The following is a 21,776-nucleotide window of genomic DNA, read 5'->3' as shown; positions in this document are numbered from 1 at the left end:
CCTAATATGCTACCATTATACTGGCATACTGTATGTCTGACCTGGTCTGCATAAAGGGGTCTTACAGCCTTTCCAGATTGTCAAGTTGACTAATCATAACTCCTCATCCTTTGAACCTATCACCTCCAAAAATCATATCACACCAAGCCATAGTGCTATGTTAGGTGTATAAGGGACCAAGTTTCAGGGTGATACTCATACACAAGTCAAGTTACAGGTTGCCAAGGCCCCTTTTTGCAGACTGGGTCACATATGCTGGCATAGCACTCCAGCCTATTATGCTGTTATGCTGGCATATTTGATGCAGGCCTATATATTACATGTCACAGAAATAGTTTCAAAAAACTATTTGATTCAACATGCTTGCACTCCACATAACAGTCAGTAAATTGCTATATAATATAATCAAGCACCTCCAGTACATAATTATAGCTACTGTGACTATAATCAGACTCAAAATATTAACAAAACGTAGATCGCTATATAGAGTAGGGACCAGTCTATTATGCTTTTTTTACGTTTTATGCTATGCTGCACTGACAGCACAGCTCAAATTTTCCCCTACTATGCTCAATATTATGCTCACTTTATTTCATTGTGCTGACGATACGTATGTTATACAGTAACTTATGAAAAGTTGTATAACATTATAACCCAGTAATGGTAGTTACACTTGCTACTAGGTTGCAGAATATGCAAAATAAGTTTATGCACTCAAATTAAAGATAAGTCTGCTTGGTTGCTTTATTAGAATGAATGACTATTGTAATGGAGTATATTGAGTAATTTATACAATGAAATGCATGCGTGTCTGGTTGACAGACTAAGTTTGTTGGAAATTGAGATTATTCTGCCACCATTATGCTTGATGCTATCTGGCACCTATGGTGCTCTAAATTATGCTGGATTACTAGGCTGGTCCCTAGCATACAGGCAAATGCATTACATGTGTACGAGTACGAGTGTAATTTATTGTTTTCAGATGAGACTGCTGTATGTTTTCCTGGTAGGCAAACAAAACAAAACAACAGAACATCCTTAATGCTGCTATACATGTAGAATCTACGCAGTAATGGAAACCTACACTTGGTGTTACAGTGTAGCTATAGCATAATCCACAACTAAGTTGTAATTACTAGAAAAGCAATCTGAATAGATTAGTGTGATGGCCTCGGTTGCATTACATTTGGTAATAAATCCCAGTCTCAACCAGCTTTTGGGAAATTAAAATATGAACTTCATGTTTATACTTCTTTGCTACACACATACACTATCTGCATCTATGTTTTAGGCATATTGGTATGTGCACTGTGCAATGGTATGCACAACTACAAACATATAGTAGTACAAACTGCAAACTATGAGCCCTAAAGAATCTATAGCTATCATAGTATATATCCTACAGGTCTACATTTATAATTAGGCCACATAAGTAGTTTCTCATTCATGTCAGCATTGTCATTTATTACTACATCAATGTACCATTGGTGGCTGAATGCATGCAGCCAATAAGCACATTACAGTATCATTTAACTTCCAGTTGAATATTTACTGTTGTTGTTAAGTTGTGCTTATACAGCCAATAATTTCAGTAGCATGGTATGAATCCCCTATGTATTATGTACTGTACATTGTTACAGCTATGCACCTATCAATGTCAAGCCCCACCCCCACTTCCAGAGGTCCCCATACTCCTACTGGGGATTTGACAGCTACACTTTCCCCGCCCTGGGGCTTTTGATGGTGGTTTTACTCAGTAGCTATTTTTGTACTGATCTTAAGAGGCTAGCAGCATGAGGCTGGTATCTCTTCAGCACTCATGTGACATATGGATTCCTCAAACTGATCATGAAGCCTTTTACAATGTTAAGATGACACTGACACTGATGAGGCTTCGTATTATGTGCCTCGTTCGGCGCTTATTGTTGAAATCCAAAAGATGGCGCTTAACAGGCTACCAATTAGCGCCTGTGTCTACATTTCGTGAAACAAGGGATTGGCTTGCTAAAACGTCTTTGGGACGGGCGTATTGTGCGATCAGCCGGAAACATGAGGCCACCTATCGTCGAACATCTAGATATTCTCATCGTTGTAACCTTGAGTCTGAATGCTGTGGTGAAGGTCAGGATGCACAATAATACATCTATCAATGTCATTTTCTGGTATGGAGCTCGAGCAATGGGGCCATACAAGCGATTTGACAAATCGGGATCAAGGGCTGGGGTTGGGCTTTAGCCCAAGTATGTCCCTGCCTCGTTTTCTGCCTCGTATGTAAGGTATGTAAAGGTTCGGATTTTTTCTCTCTCGTCTCTCCCAGGGCTAGACGGGGGGAGGGTACGACACCTCTACAAATCATGTACGCCCTTTAGCTACCAAATCACAAATAATTATTAACAAATCCGAGCAATTTCGCCCACGCAGATAATTAAAACTGTTTGGTTTCTAAACAATACAACCTCACAGTTATACTATAATACTAGTTTTTAAGTAATCATAAACTATTGTCCTTCAAAACCCAGTAATAACCTCACAAATCACACTACAGCAATCACGCATAAAGTTTCAAATCACAAATCCAATTTCAAATCACAAATCAGGTTTAAATCACGTACAGGTTTGCAAAGGTGTCGCACCCCTTGGGGCTAGATGGGAGAAAATGGGTAAGGGTTTGGATTGGCATATTTTAGCCTTAACATGATTACCGAACTGTTAATTGCTGTGAGTTCCTGGGATTTAGCAAAGCATAGGTGTCAAGTTACATGCATTCAGTGCACATATGTTACATGCATTTAGTCCTTTTAAATTCAGGGACTCAAGTACAAAAGGGAATTTCCAAGGGTTGCGGAAATCCATCCCTTTGATTTTCTATTTACTATACCAAGCAGGGATTTTACTGAACATACCATTTAGTTTGATACCACAAAAGTAGTGACTTGCACTGCATAATTATTTGTGTAAATTCTATTGAGCAGGCACCCCATTACTTATTGAGTACATACGGTATGAACAGGGATAACAAAATGATTTTCATGTAGCTATCCCAAGCTTTTGTGTATCGTGAATGTTAGTCATGCATATTTCAGTATGGGTTGAAATGACTTGAAATCACAGTCTGACAACAGACAATTAATTAGCAGTGATTTACAGTCCAGGCCATAATTGATTTTTTTCTGAAAGTAATGTCCTTTCAAAGTGTAGCATGCAGATTTTAGTGTGCATGATATCGGGCTATGTAATGATTTAGTCACTGATTAGATGGATTCACTAAGATTCACTTCAAGTACAAGCTATGAGCATTATATAGAACAGTTTGTGTTGTGCGTATGTGATGCATGCTACGCACAGAATTGTTACTACATACACTAGTGACATCTTCCCTCCAAAATGAAAAAAAAAAATTAAATCACAAAAAATACATGCCTAAAAATACACCTAATTAAAGTGTAAAAAAAATGTTAGCTACTTATGAAGGAACATAGTCTGCCATCCACTGTGGCTGCTTCTGAGTATGTTGCGATATGCATAACTCAGGAGACACAGCAGTCGATGGTTTCAACCACTGACTCCTTCAAGTGTACTGAGAGTGATATATAACTCTCTTGGGATGATAATGGCCACTCTTCTTGCTCCACATGTTCTAGTGGTAACAGTTCATCTGTCTGAATTATGTGTCTTCTATTACGTCTGTAACAGGTGTCCTTTACTTGTACGTCATAACTCCTTGGGGCTACTAATCATTTATAAACACCAGTACTCCAAGTAGACTCTCCAGGTAGCTGAATGCAAACCGTGTCCCCTGGTGCCAATGGGTGAAGAGCCTTTGCCTGCCGATTATAGTAGTGTTCTTAGACTTTCGTAACTTCCAGCTACTGTGTTGCGTAGGATAATCTGTTGTGACCAATGTTGTAGCTACTGGCAGTAGGGTTCTACACCATCTTCCTAAAAAATGCTGAACAGGACTGATTCTGATTCCCTCTGTTGGAGTACTACACCAATCGAGAAGGGAAGATATTCTGATTGGCCTGATTCCAAGTATTTTGTGAATAGCCGCTTCGCTGTCTTCACTGCATTTTCAGCCTTGCCGTTTGACTGGGGATAATGAGGTGATGATGTGATTTGTTTAAATTGCAATTTTGTAGCAAATGTACCAAACTCTTCTGATGAAAACTGGGGACCATTGTCTGATACCACTATTGTGGGACTCCATATCTAGAGAACATCACTTTCAGTGGATTGCTAACCCCCATTGTGTTAGCTTTGGTGATCATTTCCACTTTGATATAATTACTGTGGTAATCACATACAACCAGCAGTGTTCTTCTATGTAGTTCACACAAGTAAACCCCTGCCTTGGTCCACGGTTGTTCAATAACCTCATGCTGCAGTAGTGGTTCCTTTCCTGGTGCTGCACAGTGAGCTAAACAAACATCACATTTTGATATGTGCTCTTTAAGGTCTGTTGTCATTCTAGACCTGGGCTAGTAGAGTGTATCTCTAGCTCTTTTAATGCACCCTTCTACTCCAATATGTGATGCATGTACTGCAGCCATCATTTCTCTGCGCAGGGAGGCTGGGACAAATAAACACTGTTCTTTAAACACTAGCTGGTCTTGCACTGTAAGTTCATCTCGAAAATCATAGTAGGCTCATATACAGTCAGATAGACTGTCCCTGTCGTCAGGCCAGCCATCTACAATAATTTTACGGAGCACTTGAAAAACAGGATCATCCAGTGATGCATGTTTAATTTATTAAATGTGATCATCACTGAAGCCCAGCATTGAGACATGATCCACAGCCTCCAAATTTGTAGAAAACACACAGGCATTCACTTCAGGCAATGGTGTAAAGTTCAATGTATCTGCCACATACATCTAATGTCATTTTTTTGTACTTTACATCTACAGTAGGGTATATTTCTGCAGTTGAAGTAAGATCCTTTGCAGACGCTTGGGTGCACTGTTAAGTGGTTTTAGGACAATGGCTTCCAACGGCGCATGATCAGTCTCTACATAGCAATATCTCTACAGGCTTCAAAGTGTGTGCACCCAAGCACTATGGCCAAAGTTCTCTCTCAATTTGTGCGTATCTTGTCTCTGCTTTAGTTAAAGCCCTAGAAGTATAGGCTACTGGCTGACCTTTCTGCAGTATAGCTGCTCCTTTGGGATGCATCACATTGTAACGTGATCTCTTCATCTGTACTATAATAGTGGAACACAGGTGTACTGGTAGCAGCCACTTTGAAATCATCCAGTGCTGCTTGCTGAGCATGGTCTCAGGTCCAGGCTACTTCCTTTTGCATCAATTCTCCTAGTGGTTTTGTGATACTCGCCAAATGAGGGAGAAATTTGATAAGGTATTGGGCTAATCCTAGCAATCATTGTACGCCTTTCACATCCTTGGGTGGTGGCATTTCTGTGATGGCTTGAACTTTAGCAGGGTCAGTACATAACCCTTCTGCTGTTGCTACACAACCAATAAAAGGAACTCTAGATAGTCATACTTGATTTTATCAGCATTTAGTTTGACTCCTCTGTCTTTGCACCTGATGAGGAGAGCTTCCAAATTTTTGTCATGGTCACGTCCTGCTGTTTCAAACGGTACTTCCTCATCCTACTACTATGAAGTCATCTGCGACAACTTCTACCCCGTTAAACCTTCCACTAACTCATGCATTCTTCTTTAAAAATATCTGGGGCTGAACTAATTCCAAAAGGCATTCTTTTCCATCAGTATCTGCCAAACGGTGTGTGAAAAGTTGTTAAATAAGATGATGGTTCATCCAGCTGTACATGCCAAAAACCATGTATTGAGCACTGTGAATACCTTGGCATCATATAGACTGGTAGCGATGTCTGGTAGCGGGTAGCAATGTCTTCTATTATTGGTAGCAGGTAGTGCTCCCTTCGAATTGCAGCAATAAGATATTTGGGATCAAGGCAGATGCGCAAAGTTTCATTCTTCTTAGGAACCACCAACATTGAACTAAACCATTGGGTTGGCTCTGTTACAAGGATGATTATGTCTGCTCTCACTATCTCATCTAAAGTTCTCTTAAGGTGGTCTCTTATTGCCACAAGGACATGCCTTGGTGCATGTTGTACTATTCCACCAGCCTATTATGGTACTCTCCATTATGCTTGCCAATGCCACTGCCAAAAACTATTGGGAAGTTCTTCACCAATAATCTTGTTCAATAGATGAGAGGCTTGCACTGTCAATTGTGCACACTACTGTCTGACATATCTGCGGTTTGTTTAATTTGTCATTATGTAAATACGCAGTTACTTTCATGGTCAAGCATGCTTTATGGCCTAACAACGGCTGGACAGTTGGACTGTCAGTGAGCTTGCAGTCAATTGTGTATCGGATACCAAGTCATTGTACTTGTAAACGTGCTCTGCATACCACTGGAAGTTTGGTCCCGCCATATGCTGTTATATGTGAGTTGTCTGGAAGCACGTGGTCATCTCCAGTAGCTTTTTTGTACTGTGTAACAGGCAATACATTGCACTGTGCACCTTTTTCAATTTGAAAACTTACATACATGTCCCTTTGAATTAACCTGTATTGTCAGCTATTGTGAGTCATTCAGGGCCTGAGCAGATATCTGTGCAGAAAACACTTCATCTCTTTCTTTATCAGTCATGCCTGTAACAACTTCCTTAGTGTCCATTGGTGTGCCTATGGTGCCTATATCATCATCATGGTCTTCCACAGGTTTGATGTCTTTCCCAATTCCTACTGCAACACTTTTTAGCAAAGTGGTTGAGTTTATGACACCTATCATATGTCTTGCCAAAGGCTGAGCACAGTTCTCATTTGTAATATGCATGCTACCGGCCACAGTTCCAAAACTCTCGCAGTAAAGATTTGCTTTTTTTCAACAGTAGCCTGCTTCACACTGTCTCCTCTTCTAGTTTGAGGTGCATATTGGGCTTTATATGATCCGACAGCTTTTACTGATTCTGTGATTTTCACAACATCATCCCTGATGAGATTCCGAGAGACCAGCTTGTATTTGGGATAAGGTGCATAAAACTCTGCTTCGAGATTCCAACCTCACACTTACAAGGATAGATGTAATGTCGTACTTCAGAAACTATGAACGAGCAGATGAAAATAATTTACAATGACCCAGAATCAGCTACGTATCAGCTAACTTGCGCAAAGCCATGTGGTACTGTATATAAGTCTCACCAGGCTCTTGAGCACATCGGTTGAAACAGTATCGCTTGAAGGGAATACTCTTCCTTGGTTGACAGTAAGCAGCAAACTTGGTCGGTACTGGTTTGATCTTTGCATCATCTCCTTTGTGGGCCCAGTCAAAAGTAGCAAACACTTCCTGTACTTCCTCGCTAATTACTGTTAGCAAAGTTGCAAAATAATGACTTGAATCTGTTCAACTTTGTTGTCAAGTTCGGTGGCCAGGACGTAGTTAGTCCATGCCCTCTTGGAGAGTTTCCAATTCTCAGCCGCTTGTGGGGCATGTATTTTGAGGGGCACTAGGGGAGGTAGTGAAAGTGGCATCTTTTGTCTGGATTCCGTCATTGCTCATATGTTTATAGCAGGACAATGACACTACATAACAACAAAAAAAACATGAAATTACTGATCTAGCAATGTGAATTACTTGCCTTTACAGGTATCAAGCCCGTACCAAGGATTACGGGTGAGTGGTTATGAAAACGTCATTGTAGCACACTATCGTGTTTTACTCCTGTCACCATAGTCACTGATTAGAATGATTCACTAAGATTCATTTCAAGCACAAGTTATGTGCATTAGTCTGTGTTGTGCACATGCGTTGCATGCTACACATAGAATTGTTACTACATACACTCGTGACAGGCTAGGAGGGAGGCCAGGCATAGTTATATTGTAGTAATGTGCAATATACCGAAAAATTATCAACATTGCAATATTTAAAAAAATACCAATATCATATCGAATCTCAATATTTTTATAACTGATATCAATATTTATCGTATAGTCAATATTTTTGCTACAATTTTCAATATATTGAGTAATATTTTGGTAATTTACAACTTTTGGTGTGTGATTGTGCGATCATGGTAGAAATGAAGCTCAGTTCTGTACAGTTTAGCCATTTTAAAAAGTGTCTACCAGTTTCCAAGGCTTGTTATTACCTCCATCACAAATTCTATAAAGCATAGCCGCTAATTATGAAAATTTGTTCCACGCAATTAATCAAAAGAAAAAAATATTCTAAAGAAAAAAAATACCAAAAAAGTATCAAAATTTCAATATTTTACCAATTATCATATCGATATCGTGCTGAAACCAATATCTTAATATTGCACATCACTATTATATTGGCATGTATTTAAGTCATGTGTTGATGGTTTGTGGTGACCACAAGCCATACCAAAAGTAAACTCTGAGGTTAACACATTAATAATATTATGTTATGCTAACCTACTTGTCTCAGTTACAACCTGTTAGCCATTGGTAGTGGTATTCACTTGTGTATCTTAGCTATTTAAAAACAATGAGCAAGATGTCAGTACATCTTGTACAATTTTCTTTTGACTATACAGATAAACCACTAATAGCAGCACTAACAAAATTTGACCATGCAGCTACAATACAAAATTCATTCACAGAAGTAGGGCCGCCGACAGGGTGGCAACTGGGACATTTTGCCTTGAGTCCCATCTAGTAAGGGGCCTCCAGGGGCCTCGTACAGTAGTATCTGCCCCATAGCTACTTATCCACACGTAGCTACAATAAAATATATGTACAACAGTGTAAATCTTTCTTGTATACTCAAAGATACATAGGAAGCCTCAGTATAAGAGATACCATCCAAGCTCAATAAGATCCATAGCAATCCAATGCAGCAGTGGCAGCAGACCATTACTCGTAATATATCTTATAATGCGCTGATATAGACAGTGTGACTTCTACATAATATCAAAATACTCTAATAGAACAGTCACCCTAGTACAGCAAATGTTTAGTTATAGAGTCCACTAACTGTTGAAAAAAACTGTCTGGCATAGGGTACAATAATTTCCTAGGTGGTATATATTTGGGAGAAAGCTTGCTGTAAAATTTAAACTTGAGATGCCCTAATACAACAATTCCCCTAATACAACAATCCAATTATACTGTGGTAAATTATTAAAATTACTCTCATATGTAATCTTAGAGAGTCTAATTTTCAAACTTTCCTGGGGGAATTCCTCCAGACCCCCTGGATTGGTATGCTTTACATCTGTCAGCAAGCTTGTCAGTTAGTAGCTAGTGGCTTGCCTTTAGTTGTAGTCAGCTTGCTCTTATAAAATCACTCTCATAGTAAAACTCAGAGAGTCTAATTTTCAAACATTCCTGGGGTGCATGCCCCCAGACCCCCCTAGATTATTGCATGCTAAAACTGTCAATAAACTTATAAGTTAGTAGCTTGTAGTCTAGTAGCTACTTAGCTAAGCTTGTTCTAGTAAAATACTCTCATATTCAATTTCAGAGAGTCTAAGTTTCCTGGGGGTGATGCCCCTAGCTTGGTTTGCTTGCTAAAACTGTTAATAAGCTTATCAGTTAGTAGCTAGTTTGCGTTTAGTTGTAGTCTAGTAGCTACTTAGCTATAATGTTCTTTTGTCTACTTTTCTTTATTGAAATTATGGGGCGCCACATTCTAAATTTTCCCTGGGCCTCCTAAATCTTCTCAGCGGCACTGCACAGAAGGCCTTATGACTCCTTCCTATAAAAGCCCCAATAACAGAATTGGTTCCATAGAAGCTCTTATATGAGTACCCTAAACACTACAGTTTCCTGTTGTTGTTTTTTTGTTTTTTTTTGCTCACTGTTATAGTGAGTGGTTGAGTAGTGATCAGTGGTACAGTACATTGGTGACCTGAATGTTTGAAACAAACATTTAAGTTGGCAGAAACACATGTACAAACGGAGAAACAACAAAAGTTTAAATGTTCAGGCAAATAGTTTGATGTCCACTCAACTGTTTCAGTGTCCTGACAATATAATGTATCTGCACATGCCTGAAATTTATATTACACACTGCAGCTGTAATCATTTTGTATGCCACCTGCTTCTGTAAAATTATGTATTAGATGTATATTAATAATTGTAATTCATTAGCAAAGTCCTAAATAGGGCATCACAGTACAAAACAAATCGAAACTAATTTCCTTAAATTCTTCTATAGTTATTGTGAATCTGCATGATTGTGTGTGTGTGTGTGTGTGTGTGTGTGTGTGTGTGTGTGTGTGTGTGTGTGTGTGTGTTGTGTGTGCATGTGTGTGTTACTGCTTCTATTTACTACATGTAGAGCTGAGTGATAGTACAACTATCATTATCACGATTTGATAGTAACTTTTATAGCACGATAGCCTGTAATCCAGGTGAGCTAGCTTAGAATGACTCCAGTGCTGTCTAACATTGTAACAAAGGTGATACATTATAGTAAGAGGTATGGTTATTCCCCACTCCCCTCCTGAAGTGCTTTGTTTTATACAACATCACTCTTACAACCCACCTGGTTCTGATAACTGAACATACTAGTATCATGATATTATCAAGGACACTCAACCCACATATAAATAATCCAACTCACATGTCTGCTTTTCTAACACTCCATTGGAAAAAAATTGTTATTGCATTGTCTTTCCATTACAGTTGAATGTTATCTTTGTTCTACTGGTTTTTTGGCTTCAAAAATATCACGTTTGCTAACTTTGCTTCTGTTATCCAATGTTTGGGGTATGCACAATTTATCACAAAAGCACAACTACATGTGTACTATCATTATCACGATTGTTACTCACTATAACAACAATTGATCAATTGCCACCATCGCTCAGCTTTATAATAGTATTTGCACAGCAATGTTTCAAGTTAATTGATATGCAAGCTAGCTTATAGTTAGATGACTTAGACATGGTGATTATGCTGGGAGCCAGGTGCATATAGTGTTGTCAAAAGCAAACTAACCATGTTTATACATGTCAAAATTATATCTAGTGTACATGGCTACCAGAAAATTTACCATACAGTAATTTGCAGAAAAATATTTTCATTTCTGATTTAAGTAATCATGGTCATTCAGCCAAATATATACTGGTAAAATGATGTGCAGGTATGTTTTGTAGTAGCAAATATTCAAGTAATAACAGAGCATCACTATGTCAATCTGTCTATCTAAATCCAATTGTATCAAAGGCAGTTTTAGAGATTTTACTGACTGGTTTCCAATTCCATAGCAGCTGCTTAGCCTACGTATATGATATGAGAAGCCTTAACATGATATGTATTTATTTTTAATATTGCCACTGAAAGTGCTAGAGAAGCAATTTTTGGGGCATTTCATGATAAACCATTTATAAGGTTTGAGCACTTTAAATTGTGCCATAAACAATTAATAAACCAATTTATTTATTGTAGCCTGGGAAATTTTTATGGAATCAGATTACTCTTGTTAAGGTATATCTAATCCAAAACAGCCAAGCTGTAAAAAAGAGTGCGACTCCCAAAGAGGGTATGGTGAAAAAAGATGTGAAATCCAAGGTGGCGGCCAATTTTAATAACAACAATTCAGGTGAATTTTGTGCCAAGACCAAGCGGCACCAAATTCACCTGAATTTCTGTTATTAAAATTTTGATCATTAACCTATCATCACAGCCATTTCTTGGCTGCCACCTTGGATTTCACATCTTTTTTCACCATAACCTTTTTGGGGGCACACTCGTTTTTTACAGCTCGGCTGTTTTGATTAGATATCACTTCTTTTTATATAGCCCAAAGCCGACCTATGGCCGATAGGCCGGCTTTGGGGCTTTTTTTTCTTTACTACAGGAAGAAAAAAAGATTTAATCAGAATCAAGATTTAAAGCAGATTTTTAACACTTGAACAATTTTTGATTTTATCAGTAATTATACAAATTACATATACGTATATACCCATCCAAAAACAGCTTATAGCTGTAAAAAAACTGCACGTCCAAGTAAAACAGAGGTAACTGCGACAAAAAGTAATGATATCATAATGTGGCCATGTGCTGTGCAAGTTGGAAAATTAATAGTAGCTAATAATACAATATTATTGTTAAAGTGTTAATGAGAACTATGTGATGCTGCTAGTTTTTAAGTGTGTGAGCATCTTCATAAATGCCACACAGATTTGATTCTCAATAAAGCAATGTGTAGATTCTCTGATAGCAATAAATAGTTTGAGTTTGGCCACCTTTCTTGATACGGCAATGCTATGAACAAAGGAAAGGCGGCCTAAGTGCCAATGGTATAGTGCATGGTGGTGTTATATATTATTATATTTTCATTGTTTTAATTCCTAAGTCTGTAGAAACTTTACTTGTGGGTGTATTTCACATCCAGGGCATTCCTTTACCTTATCAAAAGTTGAATGCTACAAGTGGACCATGTCCATTTCATCCTAGCACTTTTGAACCACTACCCTCACCACTTCCTGATAACATCAGTATGGCTATTGAAAATGTTGAGAAGACTTTTAGCAATGTCATTGATCCTAACACAGCAGTAAGTGCGGGGAATGTAACTGTATCTGTAAATAATTGCAGTTGTTAATTGTGTGTGATGTACTATAATACTTCTTGTGTACTGTTAGAGCAAAACATAAAAAATAAACTCCTAAACTACTTGTGTGATTAATTACTACTGAATAAATAAATAAATGTTATATGGAGCCAAGATTAGAGTAATAGCAAACAATCAGTTGTTAAAACACTAAAAACATTTCCAATAATACATTCGGTTGTGTTATTCTGCAAACATAAAAATTGCATTATCTTGCAAAGTTGTCTGTATCAGAATAAATGACATTACATGGGAGAAAATAGCAAAAAAGATGGATATCAATAAAAGTGTTAAAAATTGTAAAAATAATGCTATAATACTGTAGTTGGACCACAATATGCTATGAGTGCTAACATAAGCACAATCCTTTGTTTGTCTGTAATTTTGCAAGGCACAATTTCCACAATTTTATGACTTAGTGCTATTACTTTAATGTACATGTATTTGTATATAACTTACCAAGATGTAATATTACTAGCCTGGAGCAGTATTTGGGATTCAATACATGGATACATTTCAGTACACACAAGGTATTGGTGTGAAGCATAAAGGTCCTCCTGATGAACTACCGGGTGCTGACACAATATTTCGTATTGGAAGTGTGAGCAAGATATTTGTGGTTAGTATTATATAGTTGTGTTATAGTATGTACTTCATATTGTATTTAGGTAATTACATTGTTTCAGTTGTACCATGAAGGACTCGTCCATTCTCTAGATGAACCACTGTCACATTATTGCCTGAAGTTTTCTATTAGAGATCCTTACAACTCAGATGATACTGTTACTCTGAGGTAGGTAGGTAGGTAGGTAGGTAGGTATGAATACGGAGTGACTAGATATCATGCACATCATGGTAATACGGTATAGTAGGGATATGAAGGTTTAGACTTCCTGCACAAAAATACATCATACATCCAGTCTATTATTTCCTTCATAACAACTTGACAGCACTGGTTATAGGTATATATATAGAGCCAAACTCATAAATATCTTCAGAGTGACCCAAAACTACCTACTATCAGGGTTGGGGTCATTACACTAAAAATGTAACTAGTTACATATTACTCGTTACTTGTATGTGATGTAGCGCTACAGTTACATATTACTTACTGAAAAAAGAAACGAGTTACATATTACTCGCTACTCTAAGGGCTGTAACTAGTAATAATATTACTTATTACATTTGTTCATTACAAACTCTAAAGTAAGTCCAACCTTCTAAATACAAGCTAGCTGCCAGCCTACAACTACAAGTGACACAAACGAGACACGTGTTTCTCTGGTGTAGTTCAGCCACAAATACATACTTTGTTGTTGTATCTTGGCCTCAAGGGTACTCCCCATGCACTATCATTCTTTGTCCATACCTATGACGCTGTCTCCAGTCTTGTCTGTACCCAAAATGTAATCAATCACATGCCTGGATACAATGCACCTTAAAAGGAAGTAACGCGTTTTATTCATTACAATTTCCAGATGTAATATTTGTTACATATTACTCGCTACTTTGTTGTAATGTGTTATATTACTCGTTACTGTAAAAGTAATATTATTACATAATGCATTACATATGTAACACGTTACCCCCAACTCTGCCTACTATGATTCTTCACTGTTTGGCATCACTTCTGCCCGAGATGTGCGGAGGTCATCTATACCAGCAACTATATTAGTGAGCATTTAATCCATACTTCAGTCATGGCTATATAATTATATAATACTGTTGACAGGCTGTGTATGACTGAGGTAGGAATTCAATCCCCATAGCTAGTATAGCTGCAAGTATAGATGACTCCTCCCTTGTTTTATTTGTATATGATCCCTACTCAAATGCAAATTTTCTATTTTTACCTTACACTTGTATGTATGCATATATACTTATTTGTTGATACATGCTGTGTTATTTAACTTGTACTTTTGTTCACAAGTATAAGTATAAGCCAAATACAGTAGGACTTCTATTATCCAAACACTTTTGTGCCAATTCAATCATAAGAGTATTCTGATAACTGAATTTGTTCGGATAATGAACCCCATTCATTTATATGTAGAGTTCAGTTCAACTACTCTAATAGAACATACACTGATTCTAATAGAAAGTTCGGCTAATGGCGAAATACTCTAATAGAGCAGGTTATTTATACTGTTCAGATAATCAAGGGGTCAGATAAATAGGTCCTACTATACTAGTCTATTATTTTAATGAGATATGACAGCTAGGTAATAGTATGATATGACAGCTAGGTAATAGTATGATATGACAGCTAGGTAATAGTATGATATGACAGCTAGGTAATAGTATGCAGATAATGGCAGTATTTACTGTACATAGATGTGACGTGTGTGTATGGCACTGTCTTAATAACCACCTGTATATATAAAGGTCAGCATTAATTGTTTTCAAATGATAACAAAGGGTATGTTATACACTAATCCACCACTCTAAATTAGCCACTTGTTTATTAATGCCAAAAAAGTCCTGGCTCAATGGTGATGATGTTTAGACTGATTCCATAGTATAGCATAACAGTATATACAATATTAAAATTTATATGTAAGTACTGCAGTGGTAAATACAGTGAATTTTTTTTGTGTCAATTTACAGGCAATTAGCTTCACAGTTGTCTGGTCTTCCACGGGAGGCACCTTGCTATAGTAATGCTACTACAGAGAACTCCTGTCCACTGGATACACAAGAGATATTAAAAAGATTAAGCCTTCAGTATAGGGTTCTTCCTTCATGGACCATACCATCATACAGGTTAGTGGTTTCATAATATGGTTTGTTTTTCTGTGCGGAAAAGTTTGATCATGAAGTACACTGTGGCAGTAGTCACAATTTCAGCCACAAAACATAGACATGGGCAGGCAGGCAGGCAGGTATAGCCATACAGTAAGTTTCAGATTCTTGCAAATTGGAAATGCTGGCTGTGTACAATCTAACTCAATCATAGTCTGATGGTACACAACCAGTATTTGTACAGTACATACTCACAATTGTTCAGTATGTCTGATAAAATTTCTGAAAGACACATAACATGCTTTGTTGATATTTGAGAGATATTAATTTATTTTCGTAAAGATATACATATTTTCGCAATTTGTCAGAAATACAACTACCATACTGTCTATTTACAACCTTTGCCATATAGCTTTGTGCAATATTATTCATCATTATTGCACATTCTTTTGACATTAAAATTAATAATAGTAAACGCATGGCATGTGCCCATTTTTCAGTAGTGGCATATTATGGCTCTTGCCTATTGAATATTCTACAATATTCACATGTGAATATTTATGATTATTACAATCATGTTTATTTATGAGTCATTATTACACCTAAAGCAACAATATGTTCAGGTTGTATTATTATTACTATCTGGTTACATTGTATTATACCTAAACCTGTCTTTTAATTGTATCTCTTTTCAGTAACTTAGCATATTCATTACTTGGTCGCTGCATAGTTCAGAAGGTTCATCCCACAATGAAATATGAGGAATATGTTGAAAAACACATCCTGCAACCATTGGGTCTAGCTAATACAGGATTTGACTATACAAAAAGGTTTGTATTAATGCAATACAGGCTACAAGTATACGTATGCTTATGTGTATGTAATGGAATGTATTTATAACTAATACGTAATTTCTTTCCACAGTATTATCTCAAAGATGGCCGTTGGCTATGATGCTGATGGTAACAAGGCATCTCTTATTGACTTTGGCTGGGATGCTCCTTCAGGGCAAATGTACTCTACTATCAATGATCTCTTGAAAGTATGTGGTTTATGCACATAATTTTGTTTCTAAGCTTGATATTACAATATACTGTAGGTGACTGGGCCTGCAAAAATAGGGCATGTGGGCACAAACTACATCCCATTACTCTACAGGGCATATCTCGGCACTGGAACAGACTATTTGAATTCTGTTACTTGCATCATAAAGCCAATTAAACACTTACTAAGAGCTGAAAATTGGATGGCACAATGGTTTAAAAGTTATGAGTGATGGAATTTGAAAGAGTAGGCAAAAATCATGTGCACATATGCCCTATTTTTGCAGGGCCATTCACATAGAAAGAATGTCAGTTGTAGCAGACAGTACAATACAAATTAATATTTTAATGATAGGATTATCACACCCACATTACAGATAATCCAATAAGAGACCTGCTAATAGATCCTTAGTGTTGTTAGAAATCTGCTACCAGAAAGATATCAAGCCTTGCAAATCTCACTTTCGGTCAATGATTTGCTTTGTTCTCTCATTCATAGTGCAGGCTATTAGCCTACTCTCTTTATTACAAAATGATCTACTTGAATTGGTTCCTCTAACACCTATGAATGTATAGGTTAGAGACCTAACATGAATGTAAAACACGAATGTCTGAGGGTACACAGTCTTTAATCAATGTAGACAATGGAGACATTTTATTTCAGTAATGTGTATACAGTATACAGGTAAAGTCACTGCGGAATTTGCTTTAAACTCATCACACAGAAGACTGAACATGTTTTTGTCTAAGAACTGAAGAAATGGAAGCTTGTACTTTATTGCTACTTTCTAAGGTCATACTTAAAGGGATAGGTAGTGAAGGTACATAAGCTTAAGGACATTGACTAGTTACTGTCACACCCTTTCCAGCTACTATGGTGTCACAGCAGTAGTGTGAAGAACGAAAAGTAATTCAATTTGAGTGGATGACAATGACAACGAGTTGTCACAAACTGTTGCTTATTGTAACACCACAGCAAAATAAAGACCAGGCATGGTTTAAAATATGTGAGCGAATATGGATCACACCCACTTTACAGATAAAGCAAAGTAACTATTCAGCAAGGAAACGTACCCATGTAGTTCATTAGTACACCTACCGAGGCTTAAAATACTCAATAGGTGCTAAACAGAATTTTTAGTGATACTGTATCTCTGGACATGTAAGTTTATCACAACAAAAGTAGCTACAACTTTAAACTCTACTTCTCATAAACAAATTCTCTTATAAAATGAATGGAGTGGTTGAACTCATGTTGGCTTGGGTGATTGATCACCTGTTGCATGAAGTGAAGAGAGTCATAAGCTTTGGATACCTCAAATAAAATTTATTTCCATATAAAGTTATAACTGGCTATAAGTAAGGTTTGTTCCAAAAAGGGAGTTCCATGGAATCTTTGGAACCTGCCCTGGACTTGTAACATATATCTGTTGTCAACTTTGAAAAAACTCTGTTAATATAGTGATATCTTGTGATAATTTATTTTGATGTAATTTTAGGTGTCAACTTTCTTGAATTCTGCATATGGCTCTTCTCAACCTAAAAGTGAAATTCTACCAGCTAATTTAGTAAGAGAAATGGGATTACCAGGTGAATGATTATACAGTAATATTGGTGGTACAACTATACGTATATATATACATGTATTATTGTTTAAAAATTAGATCAGTTAATTGATTACTAATGTAATTCAGGGGTGTAAGAGCCTGGGCCCACGCTCAGAAATCCACCAAGATTAAGATATTCTAACAGAACAGTCACCATAATACAGTAGTTAGAGAAATATAGTAGCTGTTCTAATAAAGCACTCACATTCAACTTCAAAGTTTTTAATGTTTAAATTTCCTAGGTGGAATGTATTTATGATTTTGCTATACCTATAAAACATACATACTGTACATGCATGTATATGCAGTTGACGTGCTAGTATGGCCTACCTGCACCCGTTAATTAAGCTGTGCAAGAGAAGTGTGAGATTACATCTAGAACAAGGACAAACAGCATGAAAACTACAATGGTTATGTTCTTGAAAATGTGTTGAATATTTAGGTCTCTAAACATCATTAAACAATGATAAATCCAGAGCATTCCACAAACATGGAAGTCTGTTGAGGTAAAAGTGACAGGATGAATTGTACTTGATTCTGATTTTAAATGGGTTGAAAATTCATCACAATCATATGTTATGCTATTGTTGAACTTCACCCATTTCAAACGAAGAGGATATGGCTGCTTTAATGATTTAACAAAGAACTAGTTCATTCAATTCATGCACAGACATACATCAAGCATAACATTGACAAATTTAAGAGTTTAGTACAATATCAAAATATGTTAGTTTGATATATGATCTCTGTTGAACTCTTTCTAATAACACTACAGCGTGTCTTGAATGTGACTTGGTTGTCAGTTATACTTCATATTGGAGTAAATCATAGCTGTTTCACATCTAAAGTTAACTACATCAGATCAACTGTAACTTGTACTTGTGTGTGTGTGTAAATATATATGTGCATAATGAATGTCTGTCTGTATGTGTATGCATATGCATACTATACAAAAGCAACATCTTTTCACATACAGTGTTTTTGAACTATGATGGCAATACATTGTTTGGTACTCCATGGGAGATGAATTTCATAGACTCATATCTTGTACGTGGTAAAGGAGGAGATGCTCCTGGCTACTCTGCCATGTTTGGATATATCCCTGAGCTGGGACTGGGTATGTATGTACACTGGTCAAAAGTAATACTTCAAATGCAGACATAGTTTATTGCACAATGAGCGTTCATACCATCAACTTTCAGCGTGACACATTTTCAGTGTATGTACACATATATGAAGCCATTTAACTGTGCATAATCCTTGTACAGTGATCTGAAAATATGTATAATTTGTATAATACATGCAATTGTTATAATTTTCTTGTGTATAATAATTCTTTGAACTGACAAGCTATTCTTTGCTCACATTCCATAATAACTGCATTGCTGCATTTAAACTAGTTATATACTGATATTAATTATTACTGGGTTGTGCAAATGTACTGAACTTATAAGGCATGCATTAGTATTGTATAAATGTTATTCATATCTTCTGCAAAACTATGGTGGTAGTTAGTTTCTTTATTACAGGGCTAAGTGTGGTGGTCAGTGGTACTGTCAACCTTGATAGTGCAGTGCAAGCTGCTTACAATGCAGTGATACCAGCATTCCATGATTTTATGGTCTCCAATGCAGCTGTAAAGGTTAGGTTAATATACTGAAGTATAGAAGTTTGAATATACTCACAACATTAGGAAGTAACTACCACCACAATGGGAAAACTTTGTTTTCCATGTCAGCTCAGCATTACATGTACTGTGGTTTGATCCAGTATGAATTTCATGTACTGTAACAATGTACATACTAGCACTATTGCTGCCTTAATGGATATGGAATTCATACTTATAAATCATACTTTTCGAAGGTGCATATTATTAAATCTTCAACAACAAAAAAAGTGTGTGGTTTCTAACCAACTTAGATACAGTAAGGCAGGAATGTTGTATGGGAACAAGTGCAACACAAATTAGAAATTGCAAGGAGATCATAGAAAAAGGTAAGGGAAGCTATACCAACACTTGATGATATAGTGGACTGCTAGGAAATTTAATCCCTAACACATAGTCTAGTACTATGTGTAGGTGAACTCACTCATTTCACTTAGTCTACTGCTTTTTTTCCTAATCAGACTTAACTTTCCTTGCTCAGTATTTTGTAATTATAATGCACATACCACATCAAAAGAAAGAATGGTGCCAGATTTATTGTATTCATTGAGCATGTGCTCATGCAATCAATAATTACTGAAAAGTGTTAAGTGACCATTATGCTTCATTTTCAGCTACCGTATGTTCAACCCATTATACAGCATTAAAAATGAAGAACAGTACAAGAAGTGTTTATGCAATCATCCAGTCACCACAGTGTGTATGGACGATTCCCATTGCAAACATAAGGAAGAGACCACGCACTAATGCAAATTGACACCTTAAGCTGTCAGTGAAGAGAAATAAGAGACAAAGGGACAAAGGTAAGCCCATGATGCATGCATTGTATGTACTGAGTATACCAAAAGGCACTAGTTTGAAGCAATGTCAAACAGTGAGAAAATCAGCAGCCCAAACCCATTGTTGAGGGTTGTCTGAAGAAGTCAATCCATCAGACAGTGGTGAATAGAAAATTTAAAATTTCATATCAATTGATTGGAACCATTTCATGTCATGCTAAAAGCACATTAGGGCTTGTTTATGCCTAATCAATACACAATATTGTAAGGCTGATTTCCAGTCAATTTTTTTTGAGAAAATGCAAACCCCATCATTGTTAACATACATCTACTACTGTACTGTATGATATAGGTGAACACATTGTATTGCTTATACAGTGTGCTTAATGCATGCTGCATGTATGTCATGTACTTCTTTCATTGCAGATTCCATATCCTCCTATTCCTGAAACGTACATGGGAAACTTCACTTGCCCATTTGGTGCCATTTCTGTTAACATATTTAAAAAGAGTAAAATCCTTTATGCTGATTTTAACTATAGCGATGGAAGTAATAACCTCTCCTATACACCAGCTCTAAAGTATCACAGTGAATTGGAATTGCAGGTGTATTTTGTTACCAGTCAAATGGACTGTTTACTTGGTGAAGAGCTTGCACTGAATAATGCTTGGTTATATTTTGATGAACCAAACATCCATATGATATCTCCTGGGTTCTTTTTTCCAATTTTGCAGTGCAAATTTACAAGAACAACTTAAGATTGTTAAATGGGAAGATACTATTAGTCCATTAGTCTTTTACCATAAACTTTTTTCCTGACTATACACATCAGAATCTATACCCTGGCATATACAGTATAGTAGGCATTTCATAATTGTTATTACAATACATTGCATTGATTATTACTATAATGTACACTCTTGTATAAGTATGTGTTTCAAATAAATGTTGTTTTTACAACCCTGAAAAGGCACAAGATTTTTGTTAAGTGAGAATTTCAGTTTTTTTTCTATCTATCCCTTAACACTGGTTTCATAGAAATTACTTTCTATATATAATGCACCTAATTCAAAATGTACAACTGAAAATATGGCCAGTAAGGATTGATAACATTTTATATAATTATGGTGAGGTTCATACAGTCTTAAGCTATAGTAGAATTAATGAATGATAGCTACAGCATAGGTAGGATTATAGGCAGTGTGCGCGATGTATCACATACTGCCATGTAGCTACTATTATTGTTGCATTACTGACATGGGATAAATGTACACAATTATATTATATTGTAGCTATAAGTTACTAACATGGTGCTTGCTGTGTCTATCATATGTCCACTACAGGTATTT

The 21,776-nt window shown here is 36.7% G+C and overlaps 1 protein-coding gene across 2 annotated transcripts; it reads left to right on the top strand.

Annotated features, from left to right (window-relative positions):
- The first annotated feature begins 1,964 nt into the window (after positions 1-1,964).
- LOC136254633 (putative beta-lactamase-like 1) lies at positions 1,965-21,396 on the top strand. 2 transcript variants are annotated; one of them, XR_010700582.1, is made up of 13 exons: positions 1,965-2,121; positions 12,371-12,532; positions 13,068-13,208; positions 13,258-13,382; positions 15,197-15,352; positions 16,027-16,161; positions 16,256-16,373; positions 17,874-17,964; positions 18,958-19,098; positions 19,511-19,623; positions 19,675-19,844; positions 19,902-19,976; positions 20,853-20,970. XR_010700582.1 is itself a non-coding variant. In XM_066047377.1 (11 exons), the coding sequence occupies exons 1-11, from the start codon at positions 2,050-2,052 to the stop codon at positions 21,183-21,185; spliced, it is 1,587 nt and encodes a 528-aa protein (XP_065903449.1). In that variant the 5' UTR covers positions 1,965-2,049; the 3' UTR covers positions 21,186-21,396. The 2 variants fall into 2 exon arrangements, 1 of the variants encoding a protein (XP_065903449.1); XM_066047377.1 differs by lacking the exons at positions 19,675-19,844; positions 19,902-19,976 and having other exon boundaries at positions 20,853-21,396.
- The last annotated feature ends 380 nt before the right edge of the window (positions 21,397-21,776 follow it).

Source organism: Dysidea avara, chromosome 4, assembly GCF_963678975.1.
Source record: "Dysidea avara chromosome 4, odDysAvar1.4, whole genome shotgun sequence".
Taxonomy (NCBI): Eukaryota; Metazoa; Porifera; class Demospongiae; order Dictyoceratida; family Dysideidae; genus Dysidea; species Dysidea avara.
This window is presented reverse-complemented; position numbering and strand designations above follow the sequence as displayed.